This window comes from Nymphaea colorata, chromosome 3 (genome assembly GCF_008831285.2).
Source record: "Nymphaea colorata isolate Beijing-Zhang1983 chromosome 3, ASM883128v2, whole genome shotgun sequence".
Classification (NCBI taxonomy): domain Eukaryota; kingdom Viridiplantae; phylum Streptophyta; class Magnoliopsida; order Nymphaeales; family Nymphaeaceae; genus Nymphaea; species Nymphaea colorata.
The window spans coordinates 21,776,176-21,796,031 of NC_045140.1; the positions used below are offsets into that span (position 1 = coordinate 21,776,176).

Here is a 19,856-nt window from a genome sequence, read left to right on the forward strand (position 1 = left end):
TCGCCGGCCGTTTCTCGTCCGTCCTCTTCCACGAAGAAAAAGGAAATAAGACTACAAAAATCATGTGAGAGGAATATCACGTGAAAGCAGAAAGACCACGAGACGTCTCCAGTTTTCTTCTGCCAAAAAGGGTTTACAGGTGCCCCAACGTCAGCATCTCTGCTTGCTTCAATGGCCTTAGATTTTACAACGGTCACCTAATCACCTCTCCTCTTCACGTCACCTTCCGCACCATTTACTTAAAAATAGAGCGACCCATTTCTTGAACATTCATGCCCACTTGTACCCCATGCAGTAAAGAGTTCTTTCTCTGTTTTTTTTTTCCTTTTAAAAATATAGCTGGAAGAAATGAATGGCATTCTATCCCTGTCCTTGTCTTCAATATAAAGGGCAACTTGGGTTCTTATGAATAAGCAGAAAAAATTTTGAAAGTTTGTGATTTTTGTCACTTTTCATGTGGCGGTACAGCACCTCGACAGTTGTTCGACTATGACTGTGATTATGCGAGCTTTTTTCTACCTTGGCGAATGTTTCTATCTTCCTTTTGTAATAAAGAATGATATCTTAACAAAGTGAAAGTCGCGCAGGAAAAGTTTTGCTTTAGCTGCGATAAAGCGCTCGATGTGCAAAGCCCTGGTTCAGTTATCTATGATTGTGTTTACGATTAAGGGACACAGCATATGCCGTTGCTACTTGGCAAATTCAAGTAATTTTACCACAAGGCTGTAGCGATATGGGTGGCTAGGCAGCCTATTTTGAAGGGTTATTGTTTCAATTTCATGGTCCCTGTCATTCAGTACGTCAATAGGTTTCAGAGCCATTCTATCAATGATCAAGCTAATAAGCTCAAGAAGGAGGAGTATCCTTGGACCATGGAATGAACCACTCATCTTAAAAAAATACTAATTTTACCCAAAAGAACTGGTACGTAAACCCAGTTGAGAAGGTTGGCCTACAGGTTAAAGGAAGTTACGGAAAAAAAAAATGAAATTAGAAATTGAGTTTTCCAAGCATGTGAAGTGAATAAATGTGAACACCTACTTTTTTATCATTTTTTCTGTCCTCGCTTTACTTCAAATATTTAGTTTATTTATTGTAAGTCTTTTTAAATGGTTGCGCTCCTTTAACTTTTCCCACGTCCTTTCCATTTACGGGTAAACATTATATTTCTACCCCGCTTGCAATAATCTAAGAAGACTTTGATTGACTTTGTTTAACTCAAAACTGGCCGGGGCTCCGTCGGTTAGACGATGAGTATGATTTTGGGTAGGCAGGAACAGTAGCAGTCAAACCAATCTAAGAAGAATTGCTAGATATTTTTGGTCTGCCATGCGAAAATAGAGCAATTATTGTTTGAGAGCAACCAGTTACCAAGATTCTTCAATTTGTGGGAACGACCTCAATAATAGATCAGAAAGCGATAATAAAAGCACCGAAAACTAGAGGAACCACAGAACCAGTAACCAGGTATCCATATGCCGCACGAAACAGCTTCAATAATACGAGTTGAATTTCTCGCACTCGAAGAGCGAAATATACGTCGATCAAACGAAGGTCTGTGCTTGCTACTTGTTGATGGTAGACGGTATTTCTCAATAATGCAGTAGACAGATCAGAAAACAACGACATCTTGTGAGCATTTTGTTTGAACAAGACAAAGGAAATAAAGTATCAGGGCTTACCAGTCCCCACAATCCGACCGTTGGCTTGCGTTGAATGCTACGGGATCCCGAAATCAGAAATGCCTTTTTGTCATCATTCTATCCCAAAATCTTTTTTATACAAGAACGTATAAACCAACCCAAAAGTGGAAGTTGGGAATCAAGATCCTTGGCTAAAGCGGTGCCTTGTAAAAATTTTGCTTAATAGGGTAAATGCCTGCAGGACCTGGTTATCTCACAGGTAAGGATTTCACCGAGCCATAATCTTTTAATTTATTACCGTCACAAGTGGATAGTTGGATCTGTCGGTGGGTGTTAATTAGTGCCCACCACCTGCATTTCTTTTCTCCTGCCTTTACTCTCTCTCTCTCTCTCGCTCTCGTTCTGCAGTCTCCACCCCAATAATTGTAAACATCAATTTCTTCTTTCTCTGATCGGCTGTTCTGAGGGGCCCCCTCCCCATAAAATTCCAGACAGTGAGCCAGCTATCCTTCCCTTGTCTTGGTGCAGGTTTGGCCACAGCTCATCTCCCCAAACCTCAATGGGAGTAATGGGTAGTCCATGAGCTCTTCGGTGAGGTATAGACGAGTGAAAGACTTGGGAGAGGTCATCAAGATGTCTCGTGGGAGGTATCAGAGCCAAGGTGGTGCCTTTGCTGGTCTTCTTGTGGTGTTGCTTCCTGTTTTCTGGCCACAACTCTTCTCTCCACTTGGTCACGCATTGCCTTCGGTCTTCTCAGTAAGCATATTCTCCTCTGTTGTTCGATCGCTGCTTCTTTCTTTTGTCTTTTTTGGGGAAGGTGAGGACACTTAAAACGGTTCGTCCTCCTCGTTTGTTCCTGTAGCGTTTCCCTTTGTTACTTGTAAAGAATGCTGTCTTCTGCATGTTATGTATTACATGTTTTCTTGCGCGTGTTCTGTTGTTTGCTTGGGACGTGCTTCTTGGTGTTCATCTGCTAGTGGCGTATCTTGGGTGACACGCCATTAACATTTTCTTTGTTTGGGATCATTGAGTTTTCTGTTTTGAATATGCCCTTGGTGCCCTTTTTTGATGCAAGAGTGAGCCCTGACCACCGAATCTTAGGACGACAACACTATGGAAGAGCTCAGGCAGCAGAATCACAGGGTTGAAACTTTATCCATGGTCTTCACCTTGAGACCCTTCACATTTCCCTTTCACCGTCTGCTCTTTCCCAATTTTTGCAACAGGAACTTCGTCCGTTGGGTTAAGGGTTGGACTTAATGACCTTCGAGTTTGAATGGCACAAACTTGTAGGTGACTGCCTAACCGTTGCATATTAACCAAAAAATGAGAGAGAGAGAGAGAGAGAGAGAGAGAGAGAGGCTTTTGCTTCAAACATGCTCGTGGTGTTAGTTATTGATGTGTCTTGTGAAAAATTCACTGTTCGGTTCTTGGTTAAATGCAATTGATACAATGGAAATACTGTTAGGTGTAGAATTTGTCTATGCTCTAATCTTGGCTTAACTTTGATTAACTGCATCTATTGGTGGGATACCAAAATTTGCGCTCTGTTGATTGATAGATGTGCTAAAGGTCAATAGCCATCAACATTTGACAAGCAATCAAGTATCAGAGTAACAAGATTGGATGGTTATAACCTTGGTTTGGTAATCATGAAGCAATGATTGTTTATAACAAAAGTTCCTTCCAACTTTTGTATGGTATGCAACTCCTCGTGGACGAGGATTGCATGTGTGCTTTCATATTAGCTTAACTTATTCATGTTATTCAACAGAGCAGAAGGATATGAAGTCAAATGACTACAAACATGTATTAGCACCTTGTTGGTAAATGAGGTTGCAGGTTTATGAAGTAGTGGTTCAAACTTCAAACAAGAAGAGGAGGGTGCCTAAAATGAGCCAAGTTCGTCCATTCATGAATAAATATGTCACTTAAACCATGCATACCTCAAATTGCATTGGCTCCTTGGAGAGATAGTGGAGCATGTGAATGTTATACTTTGGTGATGGTTCATGTCACTAACATGTCTACTCAATGTGAAAAATTCACTATTCGGTTTTTAATTAAATGCAATTGATACAATGGAATGCTGCTGGGTGTAGGATGCATCTATGCTCCATTTTTAGCTTAACTTATTGATGCTATTACAACTGAGTGAAATGTTATGAAGCAAATTTATTACAGACATAGATTGACTCCTTGTTGGTAAATGAGTTTGTTGCTTTAGGAAGTAGTGGTTCAAACAAAAAGAGGTGGTTGCCTAGAATGAGAAAGTTTCACCACAAAGCATTCTTTGATATATGAGCTGCAGTATTTTGTCTATTTTCATCATAGGTACCTTGGAACATGTGCAACTGCTATTGTTTGTTAATTCTGGGAAATTGGTAGTTTCATCTGCACATACATACTGTCCCATTTGCTGATGATGCATTTAAGCACAATTTTACTGTTGATTTCCGCCATTGGATGGTGCAAGTATCAGAAAACACGTGGCTTAGATGATTTCCAATATATTGATGAAAGATCTCATGTTAATTTGGGAGTCCATGATTTTGCTACCAAGAAGGCAGGAATGGTTGCTCCATGAATCTATAAAAAGTTGAGTTAAAAATGTTGATGAATTTTGCTATATCATGTAACTTGTTAGTCACATCAGCCTATAGTTAACTCCTCCTCTTTAACAAATGTGCATTTTTTTTTGTGGACAGTCTTGATCAGATTTGATGAAGTTGTTTGTTCTGTTTCTATACAATTTTTATAGCAACAATTTGTCAATGTAGTGCTTATCTGATATGGGTGACATTCACAGGAATGGAAAGCGCCTAAGCCAAGGCATTTGCCTTTAATAAGGGGAGCTTTAAACCGTCCAGTAAGTGGGTGATCTTTTTCTTCTCTTTTGAATTCATGGAAGTATAATTATGTTTGAGAACTTTCTGGAGCTTAGCATATTTAAGTGCATCATTTTTTCAATACGAAAGTTTTACAGGATCTCTGGCGTGGTTTTTTTGTTTCTTCCATAGCTGAATCATTTGTCCTTGGATATCTAACATTGTTTAATTTGAGCTGATTTATGCTTCTATGTTGCTTCTCATGCTATGCAGGTGAATGGGGACCCTGACCTCTGGTCTCCCATGCCTGACAATGGATGGAGACGTTGTGATGAACCTCAAGCCACTCGATGTATGATCTGTAGTATGATTCATTTGATGACAATAATCTGTTTCTTGGAAAATCTTGGTTAGATGCTTGAGCTCATGCGACATCTTACATATGTTCATCTTATTTCGTATAGCATTAGACACACAATCACAAGGGTTTATCCAGATTTTTCTCGATGGAGGACTAAACCAACAGAGAATGGGGGTAAGTTATTTGCTTTTATGTTGTTAGGAATTAAAATGGATAGTTGTTACATGGCCATATCTGTATTCAGTAGTTCTGAACTTTGATATTGTTATGACGCTTTGAACTTTGTACTTATATCTTTTTCATTCTCCTACCTGCTAGATATGTGATGCAGTTGCTGTGGCCAAGATCTTGAATGCAACCCTCGTCATCCCTTATCTTGAAGTTAATCCTGTTTGGAAAGACTCAAGGTAATCATTCTTTATCCTGTTAATATTTCTGCATCTTGCCATTATAGTGCATGCATTTTGTACCTAAGCACAAACCTGCTGTAATTTTTTGCAGCTCATTTGGTGACATATTTGATGTGGATCACTTCATTGATGCTCTCAAGGATGACATTAAAATAGTAAGAGAATTACCTGATGAATTTTCGTGGAGCACAAGAGAATATTATGCTACAGGAATTCGAGATACAAGGGTTAAGTCAGCGCCTCTTCATGCATCAGCAAATTGGTATCTGGACAATGTCTTACCCATATTGCAGAGGTCAGTTTACAAGTTCAGCTGCTTTGTTTTTTCTTCAAAATAAAAAATATTGGTTCACAATCTTGTGTTATCATTCTTTTTTATCAGTTTAAATATCTAAAAGAGAATCAGTTCACGTCATTCACTTGGAACGTTTATGCCACTAAGAACACGCAATTACCGTAGGCCATGAAACTGCTTGTAATATTGATGTACAATAAACCAGTAGTTCTGTATGTGCAGATATGAACTTATTCAGAAAAAAGATAATTATGTATGAGTATGTATAAGTGTACATGCACGTGCAGGCGTCAATTTGTTCATGTATTCATCTTCTTGTTTAGGATGATGTTGTGCACACATTGTCTAGGTCAATTTCTATGCTCATTCCTCTTTTCTTTACTTGAAGTGAGCATGGACAAACACACTAATGACATGTCAAATCATATGGCTGATGGTCCTTTACTCTGATAGAAGTTTTTGACATATGTAAAGAGAAAGGATCATTTGCAATTGGACACTATTGTGTTCTGTTTTTATCTTTACTGCTTTTATCTAATTTTTTTAATTTTGTGATTGAATTGCAACCTCTGATGATACCGTCTTTTCTGCTCACTGATAAACATGCTTTCTGTATTGAGGCTGTGGCACTATACTGGTGCATATAGACGTTAAATTCCTTATTTGATGCCCATGCCTGTTTGATGGCATCTTTATTTCATGAAAACTTGCTAGATGTCTGATATTCCTTTTTATCAACTTTTGTTGTCTCAGTCATGGTATTGCTGCTATTTCTCCTTTCTCCCATCGGCTGGCTTTTGATAACATGCCCGTTCACATCCAGCGGTTACGGTGTAAGGTTAACTTTCAAGCTTTGACTTTTGTCCCTCATATCAAAGCTTTGGGTGATACCCTCGTTCAACGTCTTAAGTATCAAGCTCGCAAAGATGAAGAGGGCAAGTACATTAGAGAGACCACTGAAAAAGTGTTGGATGAGGGTTCTGGAAAATTTGTTGTTCTACACCTTCGCTTTGACAAGGTATTCTCTTTTTCCTATGCAGTTTACAGAGCTTGAATCTATGCCTTTTTTTTGGTTTAGGAAGATTTTTGTGCTGCTGAACTTAAGGTTCTTACCTGAGAGGACTAGGGAGAAATGTAGGTCCAAACTCCAATGAACCAAGTAACAAGGCGTCCTCTCAATCACATTCATGAACAGAGTGTGGAAACTTTGCCTAATATCTCTGTTGGCATATGGTTAATGTTACACGTTAGCTTCTAGTATATAGTGTGTACTCCAACTTTAGCATGAAGGATCATCTAAAATAAGAACAAGGAGAAAAGCCAACTGAGTCTCATATTCCTTGTGCTTGAGTGGGCAGAGACTTGAAGAATCTTTTTGTGAGGACATTACGTTCAAATTAGTAATACGTGTCTGTAAATCAACTTGAAACAAGGTTAATCCACACAAACTATCAGCTAACTTCCTCTGATCTCAACCAAAGAAAACTTCCAAATAGCAGCCATCTGTGTCCATTTATTTCACTGCTGGCATGACTGATCTTAGGTCACCCTTAAATGTGGTTGATGGTCACTGTGAGTATCCTAATTACTGCAAGCAGATGAAATGCAGTTCTTATGTATGAAAAAGGAATTGCTGCTGAATCTTTGCTGGAATTAGGAGCATTCTGCAACTTAGAGGAGAGGTATCTCTTGCTCTTCGACAGGCAAAATGTAATTAAAGCTGTCATGATATTTTCTAAAATTAGTCTTTTCCTAGTTAAACATATAGTATATAGTTTATTTTGACCATTATTTCTAATACTTTTTGGCCAGCTCCTTCAGAACATATCATATTAGGTTTCAAGTGCTTGTATGCCCAAATTATTATGTTATGCACATTAATTTTCTCTGCACTGACACTATACATATATTCTCCCTTATGTGTTTTGTTCATCCAAGAAGTCATCTTGAAGATGTCTATGTGTACCATCTTCTCTGCACCTTGAAGACTGGGTTTTTCTTCCCTTCCTCTGAAGCTAGCGAGATATTTGGATGTCTATCATTATATTTCCACAGTCTGAAACTGCACTGGTTAATATTCTCACTGTATTGATCAGCAAGAAAAAGTTGCTGGAAGAATACATCTTCAAAAATAGTTTTTCCAAAGATGGCAAAGGAAGAAATTTTCTATGAAATATGAACATAAACAGATCCAAATGACGCCAAAATCCATTTATGTCCTTCCTGAGCATACAGAGGGATACTAGATTCTCCAAGTTTAACCATGATATATCTTCTAATTATATGCACACTTTTTAAAAGGATTTGGCTGCGTCTAGACTTTGAATTGTAAATTTTGGCTTTCAAGTTTGAATTCCTTTAGACATGTACATAAGGAAGGAAATAGGAAGTGTGTACTTATTTCCATGCCAAAAAACGTTTGCCTACCGAATATTTGCTAACCAGTTATTTCTTAGCCCGAGCTTTATTGGAACAAATTCTGACATTTGATTCCTCGTCTAGATTTCCTAGGTTGTCAAAAGCTGCAATGGAAATACTTTGTTCTCCATCACTTTTGTTCCTTGTAAGCTCAGCCGTTAGTGACTTTCAGCCAACTTTTTATATTCACAAGCATCTTGTGTGCAATACCAGTGCTTTGGAATCTCTCTCTCTCTCTCTCCATGAAATGTATTTCAACCTCGATTTCACTACCTGAAGCTTCTTACAAAAAATTGAAAACTTCCCGTAAGTCTGTTTCTCTGTTGTCGTTTATAGCTAGCAATACCAGTGTTTTTAGCAAGTTAGATGCTATGTTTTATAGCAAAATGCAGAGACGTCACTTTATTTTCGAAGCTTTATTTCTGTTATCTGTATTGCTGACCTTTTTTGTGTTATTCTGTTCTCTGTAGAGTGCTTCCAAACGTAAATATACTATGCAAATTCTCAGCAACTGTCTTTAAGTGCAGGGATAGACTCATTAGTTTCATCATGGTTGATCTACAGCCGAATAATTGTTGTTTACCTCTTGATTATTTTCACAGGACATGGCTGCTCATTCTGCTTGTGATTTTGGAGGTGGGAAAGCTGAGAAACTGGCACTTGCAAAATATCGTCAAGTGATTTGGCAAGGAAGAGTCTTGAACTCCCAATTTACAGATGAGGAACTGAGGAGCAAAGGACGCTGCCCTTTGACACCAGAAGAGATAGGATTGCTGCTTGCAGCTTTAGGCTTCGACAACAGTACACGCCTTTATCTTGCTTCTTACAAGGTCTGGCCCATTTCTTTCTCATGTTATCGTTCCATAATTCCATTTGCTTTGAAGGACAACTCTGAGAATCTTTTGACAGGTGTATGGTGGGGAAGCAAGAATCTCAACACTGCGCAAGCTTTTCCCTTGGATGGACGATAAAAAGAGCTTGGCATCAGAAGAGGAGCTATCAAAGGTCGAAGGGAAAGCTTCTTTACTAGCTGCAGTTGATTATTATGTGAGCATGCAGAGTGATATATTCATTTCAGCATCTCCAGGAAATATGCATAATGCACTGGTAAGTACATCTTTATCTTCGTTTTGTTGTGGAATTTGTTTAGGATTCACAAGCACTTGTTTTATAAGTCTGCCTTCTTGGTCGGTCTTTGTGTCTTTGTGCCTGTTTGTGAGCTTTGATCATCCTTGAGTAAGGACCACCATGCTCTGGTATAGCACAGCATTTATAATTGTTAGTGTCCCGAGGTTTCCCACCAATAATGTTGGGAAAAGGGTAAAACTTGACAGTTGACACTTAAAGATGATCAGAGCCAGGGTAGAAACTTGATGAAATTATGATGAAGGGATGATATGAAGCTGGGCAAAAGCAAGAACAATCAACAGAAGGAAAGTCGATTTCATAGAATATGAAAGGCAGGTGCTTGATCTATGTCAATAACATGAGCTTGCTTATTTTCTTTACAAGGTGGGACATCGTTCTTATGCAAATTTGAAGACCATTAGACCGAATATGGTGCTGTTGGGGCAACTGTTTCTGAACAAGAGCATGGAATGGATTGACTTCCAGAAGGCTGTCGTCGATGGGCACAAAAACAGACAAGGGGAGATCAGGTTGCGGAAGCCAAATCAATCAATATATACGTACCCTATTCCAGATTGTATGTGCAGTTCGTAATTCATAGTTGGATTCCTATGGACCAGAGAATCATGCTTCTGTTGTTACTTCTTGCACCTAATAAACATCATATAGTAGCTTGTGTTGTAAATCATATACGTTAATTCTCTCTCTCTCTCTCTCTCTCTCTCTCTCTCTCTATGAAACACACACAAAACGATCATGCATGACTACCACTGTTCATAATTGACATAGAAATGTATCTGTCCCAATACAGACAGGGATATCTCTGGTGCTCGCGTTTGAATGGTCACCGAACACATGATGTCTAGCCCATGCCCTGAAGTTCTCAATGACAAAACCATGTTGGTTGTTCCCAACCGAGGTGATCAACTCCAAGACGAATTCATCAATGTCGAAGGCTTGTTCTTGTTCAGGGAGATCCTGTGGGGAACTATTTACTGGGAGTTCGCTTTCTGCGGGAAAATTGGTCTTGGCTTTTGGTCCCTTCAGCCTCCTGGCAGCAGAATCATAAGCTTTCGCAGCTTCTTCAGCTGTATCAAATGTACCGAGCCAGTGCCTCCTCTTGCTGGCACAGTCTCTTATTTCAGCCGAGAACCTTCCCCATGGCCGTCTCCTCACTCCTCTGTAGCCGGTGCTATTTCTCTGTGATGTTTTGGTTTCCATTGTACTGTAGAAACAGAACGAGCAAAAATGAGTAGCCACTGTTGCTCTTTGCTGCACAGATAAAGCAATGTGGGAAGTAACGTTCTGGATGGTTCATTACTTTCCATATGGTCAGTTATAAAATGGCGAAAGATGTGAACGTCTCATTCTAGTAAGGTTTGGTGACACGCGATGGGGATTAAATACTGAAAACTGACTTTTCAGTTCTCGGGAATCGTTTAATTTTGAGATGAATCGATCCATCTGACGTCAGAGAGGTAAATGGATCATATCTTAGTCCAGTAAAATGTTTATAATAATTTCATTTAATTTCAAGAGAGCAGTCTCAACCAAGGGGCAATTACTCGTCTTGCTCGGCCTGGGAACGGACCCGTGTTCACTGTTGGAAATTCATGGAAGGGAAATTCCGTCCTTTTAAAAATGCCAGGAGAAAAACTTGGAAAACAATAATGGTGTCCTTTCAGAAACCAGTACGTATCTATATAGCTTGGTTCATTTGTGTTGTTCTGCAAGAAAGAAAACCAAATTAACCCTGTGATGCAAGTTACCAGATTCTTTATAAATGAGATGCCACGCCACTACCTTCATCCAATCTGAAGGTGAAATGCTTTTAACCTCCATTCTTCATAACTGTCATTAGGAACGAGCTTGGGCATTTCCCACATATATAGTAATACAAAGATAGGAGTTCCGTCGGGCTTTCGGCGGACTCTATGAGGAGTTCTGACGATTGAGGAGTCGGCAAGTATCCCAATTACTTTGATCCATAAACATGCAACGGCAATGTGCAGTGCGAGCTTCCCGTGCGATAGCATTCAGTGGCATCACTGAACGTGGGCGACGGGTACTAGTAACAGTTTTAAGGGCATTGATCAATACAGTTGAAAGAAGAAGTTAGGCCTAAAGCACCATAAGCGTACAGTCTCTTGGAACCCATAATCCTTTTTGGACCGAAGAAAAATATAAAAGATAAAAAGTTTTAAACAAGAACGATTCATCGGTAAATCATGTTTACACGGCTTCTGAAGGACTTAAATTTGCTTAAAGCATGTCGTGTCAGAGGGGACATGCTTATCGCCTATTGGCTAAGCCAAGGGAATGAGTCACTAAAGAAAACCAAAGCAGATGAGAATATATGGAGCTTGTAAATGACATCCTTTCTTCAGCAACTGTCCTTTCAAGAATAACAATTGCTGCGGATCAAGGTGATCATCAACAGCTCTTTTTCCTTTTCTGTATATTATAGACAACCAGCCAGCGAGCCCAAAAAAATACGGCCTACTGCTTGAGAGATGAACAAATATTAGACAGAAGAACACCCAGAACCCCCATCACCGGTCTTGCTCTCTCGGATCACCAGATGCAGCAGCACCTGGAACTGCTGGAAACTGCCCATCTTTTCCAGCAGGAGAATTATTTCCGTTGCGAAGAGCTGCTAACTCATTCTCCTTGATCTCGTCTTCAATTGGCAATGTCCTTTTGGATCCATCAAGAGCAACACCAAGTACAATGTTATCCTGCAAGGCAGACCTTGCTGTTGGAGGAGAAGCTGCTCCCTTCTCACCTTCAAGTTTGGCATGTGAAACTGATGTGGTGGAACCATCCATCTTGTCGCCACTGTTATCAGACACTGTCGATACAGTCTTCTCAGCAACTTGTGTACTATCTTTTGGATTCAGTGCCGTTGAATCTGGGGCCCCAGTGCCTGCTTTAACTGACTGTGAAGCTGTTGATGTGGATGGAATATTTGTTCCAGGAGTTGCATCAACTTTACCCTGGTCCCTTGCCTTCTTGTTACCCTGCTTGTTTTCAGAGCCACCCTGTGCCCCACCTTCAGATGATGCACTCTTGGCCTCAGGGTTCTGCGACTTTACATCATTCTCTTCACTTGTGCGAGTGGAACGTGCTTTTGCTCTGTCATCGGCATTACTCCTAGAACTTGGCTCAATTAGTAGGAATGGACGACTATTATTTACACCAGCCCTGGAGATGATGGTCTCAGCAAATGGGATATTCTCAATGTCGGCATCACCATATATTTTCTGAACAGTCCGGATGGGAGTAGCAAGCCTTGCGCGATGATGGCTTATAACTCTGAGGAGATCAAGAAGTATGGCTTCCTGTTTTTGCATCATGATAACCTCAAAAAGTTGTTCGACAAGAATATAAAAGAAAATGAATGAAATTTCACTCATGGCTTACTTGAGTCGGATATCTTACCTTGACACACAGGTATTCCTCAAAATGTGATGTCTTCACAAAGCAAGACACGAGAATCTAAAGGAAAACGGAAGTACATTAGCATCCACGTTACAAGATTTTTCTATGTTCTTATTATAGAGTATGTTTGATTGTTAACATAACACACATATGGTAGACATAGGACAAACCAAAATCAGAAGAGATGATAAATAGACCAAACTTAGTGTTCATTGTTAACATTGAATAGGTGGCAGAACATGGCTTGCAGATGAAAAAAAGGAAAAAAAATTACCATTGATGACACAAGCAAGTGATTCAATTAAAATACAACCTCTAAGAAGAAAATATTCAGTGGTGACTTGTAATGTAATCTGCAGTTGATATTGGAGAATTTAGGAGATACCAGGCGACATTAAAGGACACAAGTTCCTTCAAGCAGTGACAGGCCATTGGCAAGATAACCAAGAAATCAATGCCTAGAATCCTAGATCACAATCTTAACTTGTGGGCTAGATGAATGCCATTTCTTGAAACTAATAAAAAGTAAAAGCAAAATTTTATAGCATAAATCAGATATACAAATAGAAGCAGACCATTGTCGAGTTTGTTGCATGAATTTGTAAAGGTGGCAAACATTCCCACTTTCCATCGCATTCAAAGGACCAGTATTCTAAGCAGAGTTAACCTTTTCACCAGCTAAATATCAAGATAAAATCACTGGAATATAAAACTATACTGAATACTACGTTATCATGGTCGCCCAGGGTAACAACTGACTGTTTATGACTGTATGGAAAACAACTATCATATATTAAGTTATATAATATGACTAATAGTGATATAATCATATAGCGACAATCCATAACAGTCAATATTATATAATGTATAGTCATATGACAATAATAGGCACACCACCGCCTTGCATTGCATTAGCACTTGAACTTGGGAGATGACTTGCCTAGGCATCGCCTAGGTGTGCACATACTGAATATTCAAATATTGTAAGTTGTTTGTTGTCACTATCACTTCAATTCTTTTCATTAGACAAGTTGTCACCAGCCAAATGATGTTCATATGCAATATGAATCATACCAAAAGAGCCTGATTTTCTGGATCAATATTCTCTAGGAATACCCTTCTGTGCAATCGTTGCTGCTCCACCTGAGGATTCTTTGCCAAAACCTTTCGCATGTCTGCAACAATATTCTGAGAACCAAAGAAAATGTGCTGCTTAATCAATTGAACAATAATCGATATAGGAGTGAACACAAATGTGTATTACCCTTACAGTAACATTATGCCAAGAACAATTCTGCGTAACAATGCTGACTTACATTAATCTTGTTCACATCCAAATGGCTGATTGCAAGGTGAGTCTTGATCCTCCAGTGAGTTTTCTGGCTGAGATTTCTCACAACATTTACAGTGAACTTATGGTTTGGAATGTGCACTGCCTCCCGATCATCACCCCTTATAATAGTTGGTGACCACCAACCTACATGCTGAAACACAAGGAGGAATCAGTAGCGAAGATGTAAAAATATCACATGTAACTAATGGATACCTTTCATGGAGATGGAACCTAGAACTTCACAAAAAGCACTTTCCATATCTGGTAATGACACCTAAAGAACTTGTTTGCAGAAATAAGGGTCTAGGTTGTTAAAGTTAATAGGTCTAACTCTGCTCATCTTAGTCAAAAATTATTTATGTCCTTCTTATTGTAATATGTTTCAACTTAGTTTACAGTTTTACCCCTTGTAAGTAAGGTCAGTCTTTTATTAACTAAGGGTAGTTTTGTATTTTACTGTCTCTACTAGAGTATTAGTTAGGGTTTTGTTTCCTACTGTTGTAATTTTTTCTTTTACACAAGAAGAGAATGACGTAAATAATGCTGCTGCTGCTGATGTACTCTCGTGCAGATTGAAATAACATTAAATTTTCTTGTTTTTGATGTTTGGTTTTGTTGGATTTAACATAGGTGTCCTATTAGAGCATTGGCACTGCGAGATAATTTCTGAAACTACTGAAGTTGTTTCCCAGCTTTTCTTCCATAACGATAAATACAAAGTTATATGGACATGCTGGAGAAGGTAAAAACAACTCCTGCAAAATGAACAAAATCTCCAACTGAAGTCACCAACCTCAACTGTACCAGAGACTTCATAGCCTTCAATCTTAGTTTGAATCCATTCATTCAACACGAACGGCCTTGTTGCATGAATCATCACACTTGACAGAAAATTTGTGAATATCTGAAGGTAAAGAACAAAAACATTTTTTATAGACACTACTAAGGAGATTTACTGATATGCAAGAAAAACAGATGATCCAGAATTGGAACACAATCTAGAAAAGAAGAAAATTGGCCACACCTCTCTGCCAGCAAGAGTAAGCAACACTGTCCCAAGACCTCCAGCAGTTAACCACTTCTGTGTTGAAAAACCCAGCAACTCCATGAATAAGGAAACTGCTGCAACCCAAACTGCAGTGTACACCGCTTTTCCAGCAAATTGGAACCCCATCTGAAACGAAGATATCAGCACAAGCAACAATCTAAGGGTCAATGTAAGTTGCTAAAGCCCAACAAGGTTTAAATGTAGCTCAACCAGTCCAGATAGAGAATCCACCAGGAAAATAAAAACTGATTGCAGAAAAACCATGTTATCAGGTAACTGGGGGAAGAGGACAAAGGTATGGGGTTTGTGTTCTGTTCTGGTTACAATTTGCAATATTTAGATTAAACAACAAGACACATAAGATATATTTAATCCATTTCATATGGCTCATCGTCTTGTTTAATGAACATATAGTGCTATCTATCTATAGATTGTTAATATTTTTTGAAATTTGTTACTACCAAACTATCCAAAAAAAGAGGCACTGCCATATGGCATCATATACAATAGCTTGCTCCCATTCAGTGTTTATTAAGGTAGAAGTTCATGCCTTCATGGTAGGAGCATGCCACACAGCTAAATTTGAATAAATCTTAACTTTGTAATTATTTTTATAATATAAGCAAGAACCTATGAAATAGAGCGGAAATTGACACAAGCAAAGAACAGATAGTTCCAGTTAACTAGTTACAAAAGAAAGAAGGCATACGTTTCGAGCATCATCCAAGTCATTTGTCTCCATAAAAAACTTCTGTGTTTGTTGAATCAAGCTGCACACAAAGGAAATGACACAGGAGAATTCAGCTTCAATGTATCAGTTATCTTTTTGGGCATATAATGTTAAGACTCAAGAAAAATAATCACCAAAATGTAAAGAAACTGGCAAACTGATAACAAAGCCCAAAAAACATAGAGATTTATGTGCATGTTTCTAGCTAAGACCTTAGTGGTTCTTGTTGGCAAATCAGGCAACAAGAACGATCGTGTAACAACACAATTCAACACAATCACTGCTAGATGGAAGTTGCAAACCACATTCTCTTATATGCCACGTTGCAGGATTCAGTATTTAGAGTTTCCCAGTAACAAAAATCACAAAATTTATGAGTATATTTGTTGAAATGCAGTCCAAAGGACAAAGCATAAAACATAGTGAAAAATCTCTAAGTAACCAACTATTTGCTCCCTGTTCAACCTTTTAAAACCACCAAGCATAAGTGAATGCTTTACATCACTAGAGAACCAACAAACCATAAAATTCATTTTTATCATTTTGTTCACATAAATACAAACCTTGAGAAGCAATATGCAAATGCTAACACTGTCGACAATGAACGGACAAAATTCACAAGGCGTTGCTTGACAGCTTGACTAGCTTCAGTAGGAAGGGTTACTGGGTCAAGCACCCTGCAAAGCATGGCATTATAGTAAGTTGAGTAAGAAAAAGGGAAAGTAACCAAAAGAGCTATTATCTTGGGAATGTATTTTAAAGCAAGATCTATGGCTTACCTACAGACAAGTGTTGCTCCAGTCCACAATAACAAAGGCTGAAGGTAGGAGGTAAGAACATAATTCGTCCTACTTTTTCTCCAACTATTGTCATTCCTCTGCAGGTGATTGTTATATTACATGAGCCTATGGCATTGGATGCACATTTTTCTTAAAAAATAAGAAAAAGCACATTAAATATCTTACATGGAAGAAGATGCGACGAACAATACGTGCAACTGGTCCCAAGCCCCACAGAGAAAAAGCAATGACTCCAACTGCTGGAGCCAACTGAAGTAGAATGGGACTTCTACTCAAAGCATTACATGACCTATACGGCATTTTAAAGATTACATGTAAATAAAAATAATTTTACTTGAAAAGATCCCAGAACATCAACATTTAAATGTCGATAACGCCATTATAAGCTTGGTAATAAGTTAACCGTCAAATAAAAGCTAGCAGACCATCTAACAGGCTTTGAGAACTTCAAACAAGCCTTTAAATATTTGTGCATCAACAGATCAAGTTCGAAAAATATTTTGAAGTGAGCACAAAAACTCTGAGCAAAGAGCATAACCTTTCTTAACTTATTATGACCACATAGTTTCAAGAATGGTGACCCAGCACTCAAAACCATTGGCATCTTATGATCTTAAACCTAGTTCATATCCAACATAATAAACAACTGGCAACACCCAGCAAAGTCAACTTATTCAGGTTAATTCAGATCAACTTTCTTTTGGTCCTTAAAAATAAAAGCAAGAAAGACAAATTGTGTTGCACAAAAAGGTTGTTACCTAGACAAAGCCAAAACAGCAGCTTTATAAATGGGAATCTCCTCACCCCGACCTGGCATGAAAAATGATCTGCAGGTGAGGATGCCATACTTAGGAGACACATGTATGGGTCTGTGAATCTGGTTCAGAAGATGTAGACTCCAAGTATCTGTCCTCTGCATAACAATGCACACATCTTCAAAACCCACCATAACAACAGACCAAACTCAGCATAACTAAGAAACACAGACATCAAATGTCCATAAAGTGTATGAATTTCTAAGAAAGTAGATAGACCAAAGAAGTGAATAATATTAATGATGGCCTCCGACAGCAAGATATGTTCAAAAAGCACAAAAAAGAGAAAATCCAGGTCAAAGCTTCAAGCATATAAACTGCCCCAAGTCAAACAGGTGTCCTTCTTCCTTATAACATTAACATGGGTATAGGTTCATCAAGAAACAAGATTGTAGCATCAGAAGCACATCTGGAGTTATGTGTTGATTATCTACCTAGCATGCCCATGGATTACTCGAACAATGCTAACATGGGGATTGATATATCATGGCAATCATGATCATCAAATATCAACCTTAGCTATTCCATAAAATGGATTTTTCTACAAGGATTTCAAAAGAAGAGGTTCAAAAGGAAAACACGGTGCCTCTGTGTGTAAACAAAGAAAATGTAGAACAAAAGGCAAGGAAATGGCAGGTTTTCAAAGGTGTAAGGACTAATTTTGTTCTTCCACCCAATAATTTTCCCCTTTTTCCTTGGGAAGCCTTCATAAGTTGCCAATCAAAAAATTTGCATGCATAATACTTAATAGAATTTAAAGTTAGATAGCCTTCTCCTCTTTTCTTCCAGTTTCCATTATCATATCAAATGATGCAAGTATTTGTCAGATCAAGATTCTATTAGCAGACGATTAGGTAATGCCCTTCAGAAAGAACTTTTCACCACAAGCACAACATGCAACAAAAAAAGTGCTTAGGCTTTATGATTGGGGTACTGTACCAAAGCTTGTGAAGAAAGAGGAGAACTCAATGAGTATAGCCGCCCATTTCCAACCAACCTCTGAAGAATTTCAAGTAACGTTGTCAGATTCCACCAACTACAAAAGAAACTGAAGATATAGACTCAAAGACATAATATTGGGTAAACAAATGCCACGTACCTTCAGTCTTATAGATTGTCTATGGTGCTTGCAGATGCCCAATTCATAAGGAAATTGTAAAGAGCAACTAGCAGCCATCATAGAGGAAGCATAAAGTACCAGCAATCACTTAAAGAATCGCCTACGTTCTTCAATCATAATTGAAGAAGACTTTATATTCAAGCCCACTGGAAGAGACGAACAAAATTTGAAGCAACCAGCGAATCCAAAGTTGTAAAAATCAACGTCTCTTGGAGCTGAAATCAGTCGTCAAATATAACCACCAACTGCAACTACAACCCAAATTCACAACTCAAGCCACTGCAGAAAGACTCAAAGCATCCAGATATACATCAATCATCAGTCTACCCCAAGATAACACGCAAAAATTATGGATCAAAACCAGATAAATATGAACTTCAATCAATAAATACTTAAGCATTGAATACTAAAAATTCACACACGCCTTTACAAACTCAATTATCCCTAATGATTCCATTAGTTTCGCAACTAAAATGAAGAGTGCGACAAATTCTAAGCAACCAAATTTCGACTAAAATGAAGCGTCTAAGCACACCTCAAATCAATCCGACAAGCGCGGACGGAGAAAAATCACAATTAAGACGGAAACTGCAATAAAATTTGATCAGAACTGTACATAACTCAACATAACCACCGACCTCAAATGCACCACTTCAAGGAACCAATAAATTGGAACGCCTCCGCGAAGAGACCAGAATGATCAGAAAGGAAATCAAACGTAGAATGTGTTTCAGAAGCCAATAAACTATAAAAGAAGAGAAACCACAATCTCTCACCTGAATAGCTCACCGACAGCCTCCACCAACCACGGTTACTTAACTAGCCATGGACAACAAAGGGAAAACCCTAAACTTTGACTTGGATCCTTCGGGAAAAGAAATCAAAAGCAAGACTGTAGAGAACAGGGAAATCCTTACTTACCAGCAAAAAAGGTGTCAGGAATCCCGTCCTTCCTCGATGTCCGCCCTGACCGGCAATCGGTCAGCAGTGAGCAGTTACCCTAGACGGAACGAACCAGAATTTGGGGACTTACCGAGACAAGAAGGACACCGGGAAAAAGGAGAGCGAGGGACAAGAGGTGGTTGGCGTCGTCGAGTTTGGGTGTCCCACGAAAATACTTCGCTTTTTTGTTCTTGTAATTGCAAAAATGGGGGAAAAAAATGAGGTGGTCAGTGCTCTTCTCTCGTCGTCTTTTTTTCTTTTCTTTTCTTTTTTTTTTCTCAAGAGGAAGGGTTGGTTTGACCTTTGCCCTTCACATTGGCATTAACCGTGGAACTTGCTTACTTTTAAAAAGCTTATGGAGAGGTGTCAAATTTTCTTCATACCTCTAATTCAGTTGGTTTCCATTCTCATATCCGCTAAATGATAAATTCAGTGCTGCTGGATAGTTGTTAAATAGTTAAAATTTAAAAAACTATCGTTAAAATAATTATAAATCGTCACTAAAACTGTCATAAATTGTCGTTAATGTTAAGTTCACATAATC

General features: G+C 38.7%; 3 protein-coding genes across 7 annotated transcripts; 1 reads left to right on the forward strand and 2 right to left on the reverse strand.

Annotated features, from left to right (window-relative positions):
* The first annotated feature begins 2,063 nt into the window (after positions 1-2,063).
* LOC116250276 (O-fucosyltransferase 31-like) lies at positions 2,064-9,790 on the forward strand. Its single transcript, XM_031623889.2, has 10 exons — positions 2,064-2,399; positions 4,453-4,512; positions 4,745-4,823; positions 4,936-5,006; positions 5,151-5,239; positions 5,334-5,537; positions 6,291-6,555; positions 8,558-8,785; positions 8,865-9,062; positions 9,468-9,790. Exons 1-10 carry the CDS (start codon positions 2,223-2,225, stop codon positions 9,675-9,677), a joined length of 1,581 nt encoding a protein of 526 aa, XP_031479749.1. The 5' UTR covers positions 2,064-2,222; the 3' UTR covers positions 9,678-9,790.
* LOC116250277 (ethylene-responsive transcription factor 4-like) lies at positions 9,589-10,519 on the reverse strand. Its single transcript, XM_031623892.2, has one exon. It carries the CDS (start codon positions 10,302-10,304, stop codon positions 9,858-9,860), a length of 447 nt encoding a protein of 148 aa, XP_031479752.1. The 5' UTR covers positions 10,305-10,519; the 3' UTR covers positions 9,589-9,857.
* A 748-nt stretch (positions 10,520-11,267) lies between these two features.
* On the reverse strand, positions 11,268-19,580 carry LOC116250616 (mechanosensitive ion channel protein 2, chloroplastic-like). 5 transcript variants are annotated; one of them, XM_050076925.1, is made up of 15 exons: positions 19,404-19,580; positions 19,292-19,336; positions 18,350-18,649; positions 18,190-18,249; positions 17,194-17,348; positions 16,601-16,724; positions 16,415-16,512; positions 16,199-16,312; positions 15,615-15,675; positions 14,882-15,031; positions 14,651-14,761; positions 13,841-14,008; positions 13,599-13,712; positions 12,525-12,581; positions 11,268-12,424 (listed from the first exon to the last, which is right to left on the reverse strand). In XM_050076925.1, exons 3-15 carry the CDS (start codon positions 18,428-18,430, stop codon positions 11,636-11,638), a joined length of 2,082 nt encoding a protein of 693 aa, XP_049932882.1. In that variant the 5' UTR covers positions 18,431-18,649; positions 19,292-19,336; positions 19,404-19,580; the 3' UTR covers positions 11,268-11,635. The 5 variants fall into 5 exon arrangements, with proteins under 5 accessions (XP_049932882.1, XP_049932881.1, XP_031480232.1 ...); XM_050076924.1 differs by adding an exon at positions 19,147-19,189 and having other exon boundaries at positions 18,350-18,621; positions 19,292-19,580; XM_031624372.2 differs by adding an exon at positions 19,147-19,189 and having other exon boundaries at positions 19,292-19,580.
* Positions 19,581-19,856: the final 276 nt, after the last annotated feature.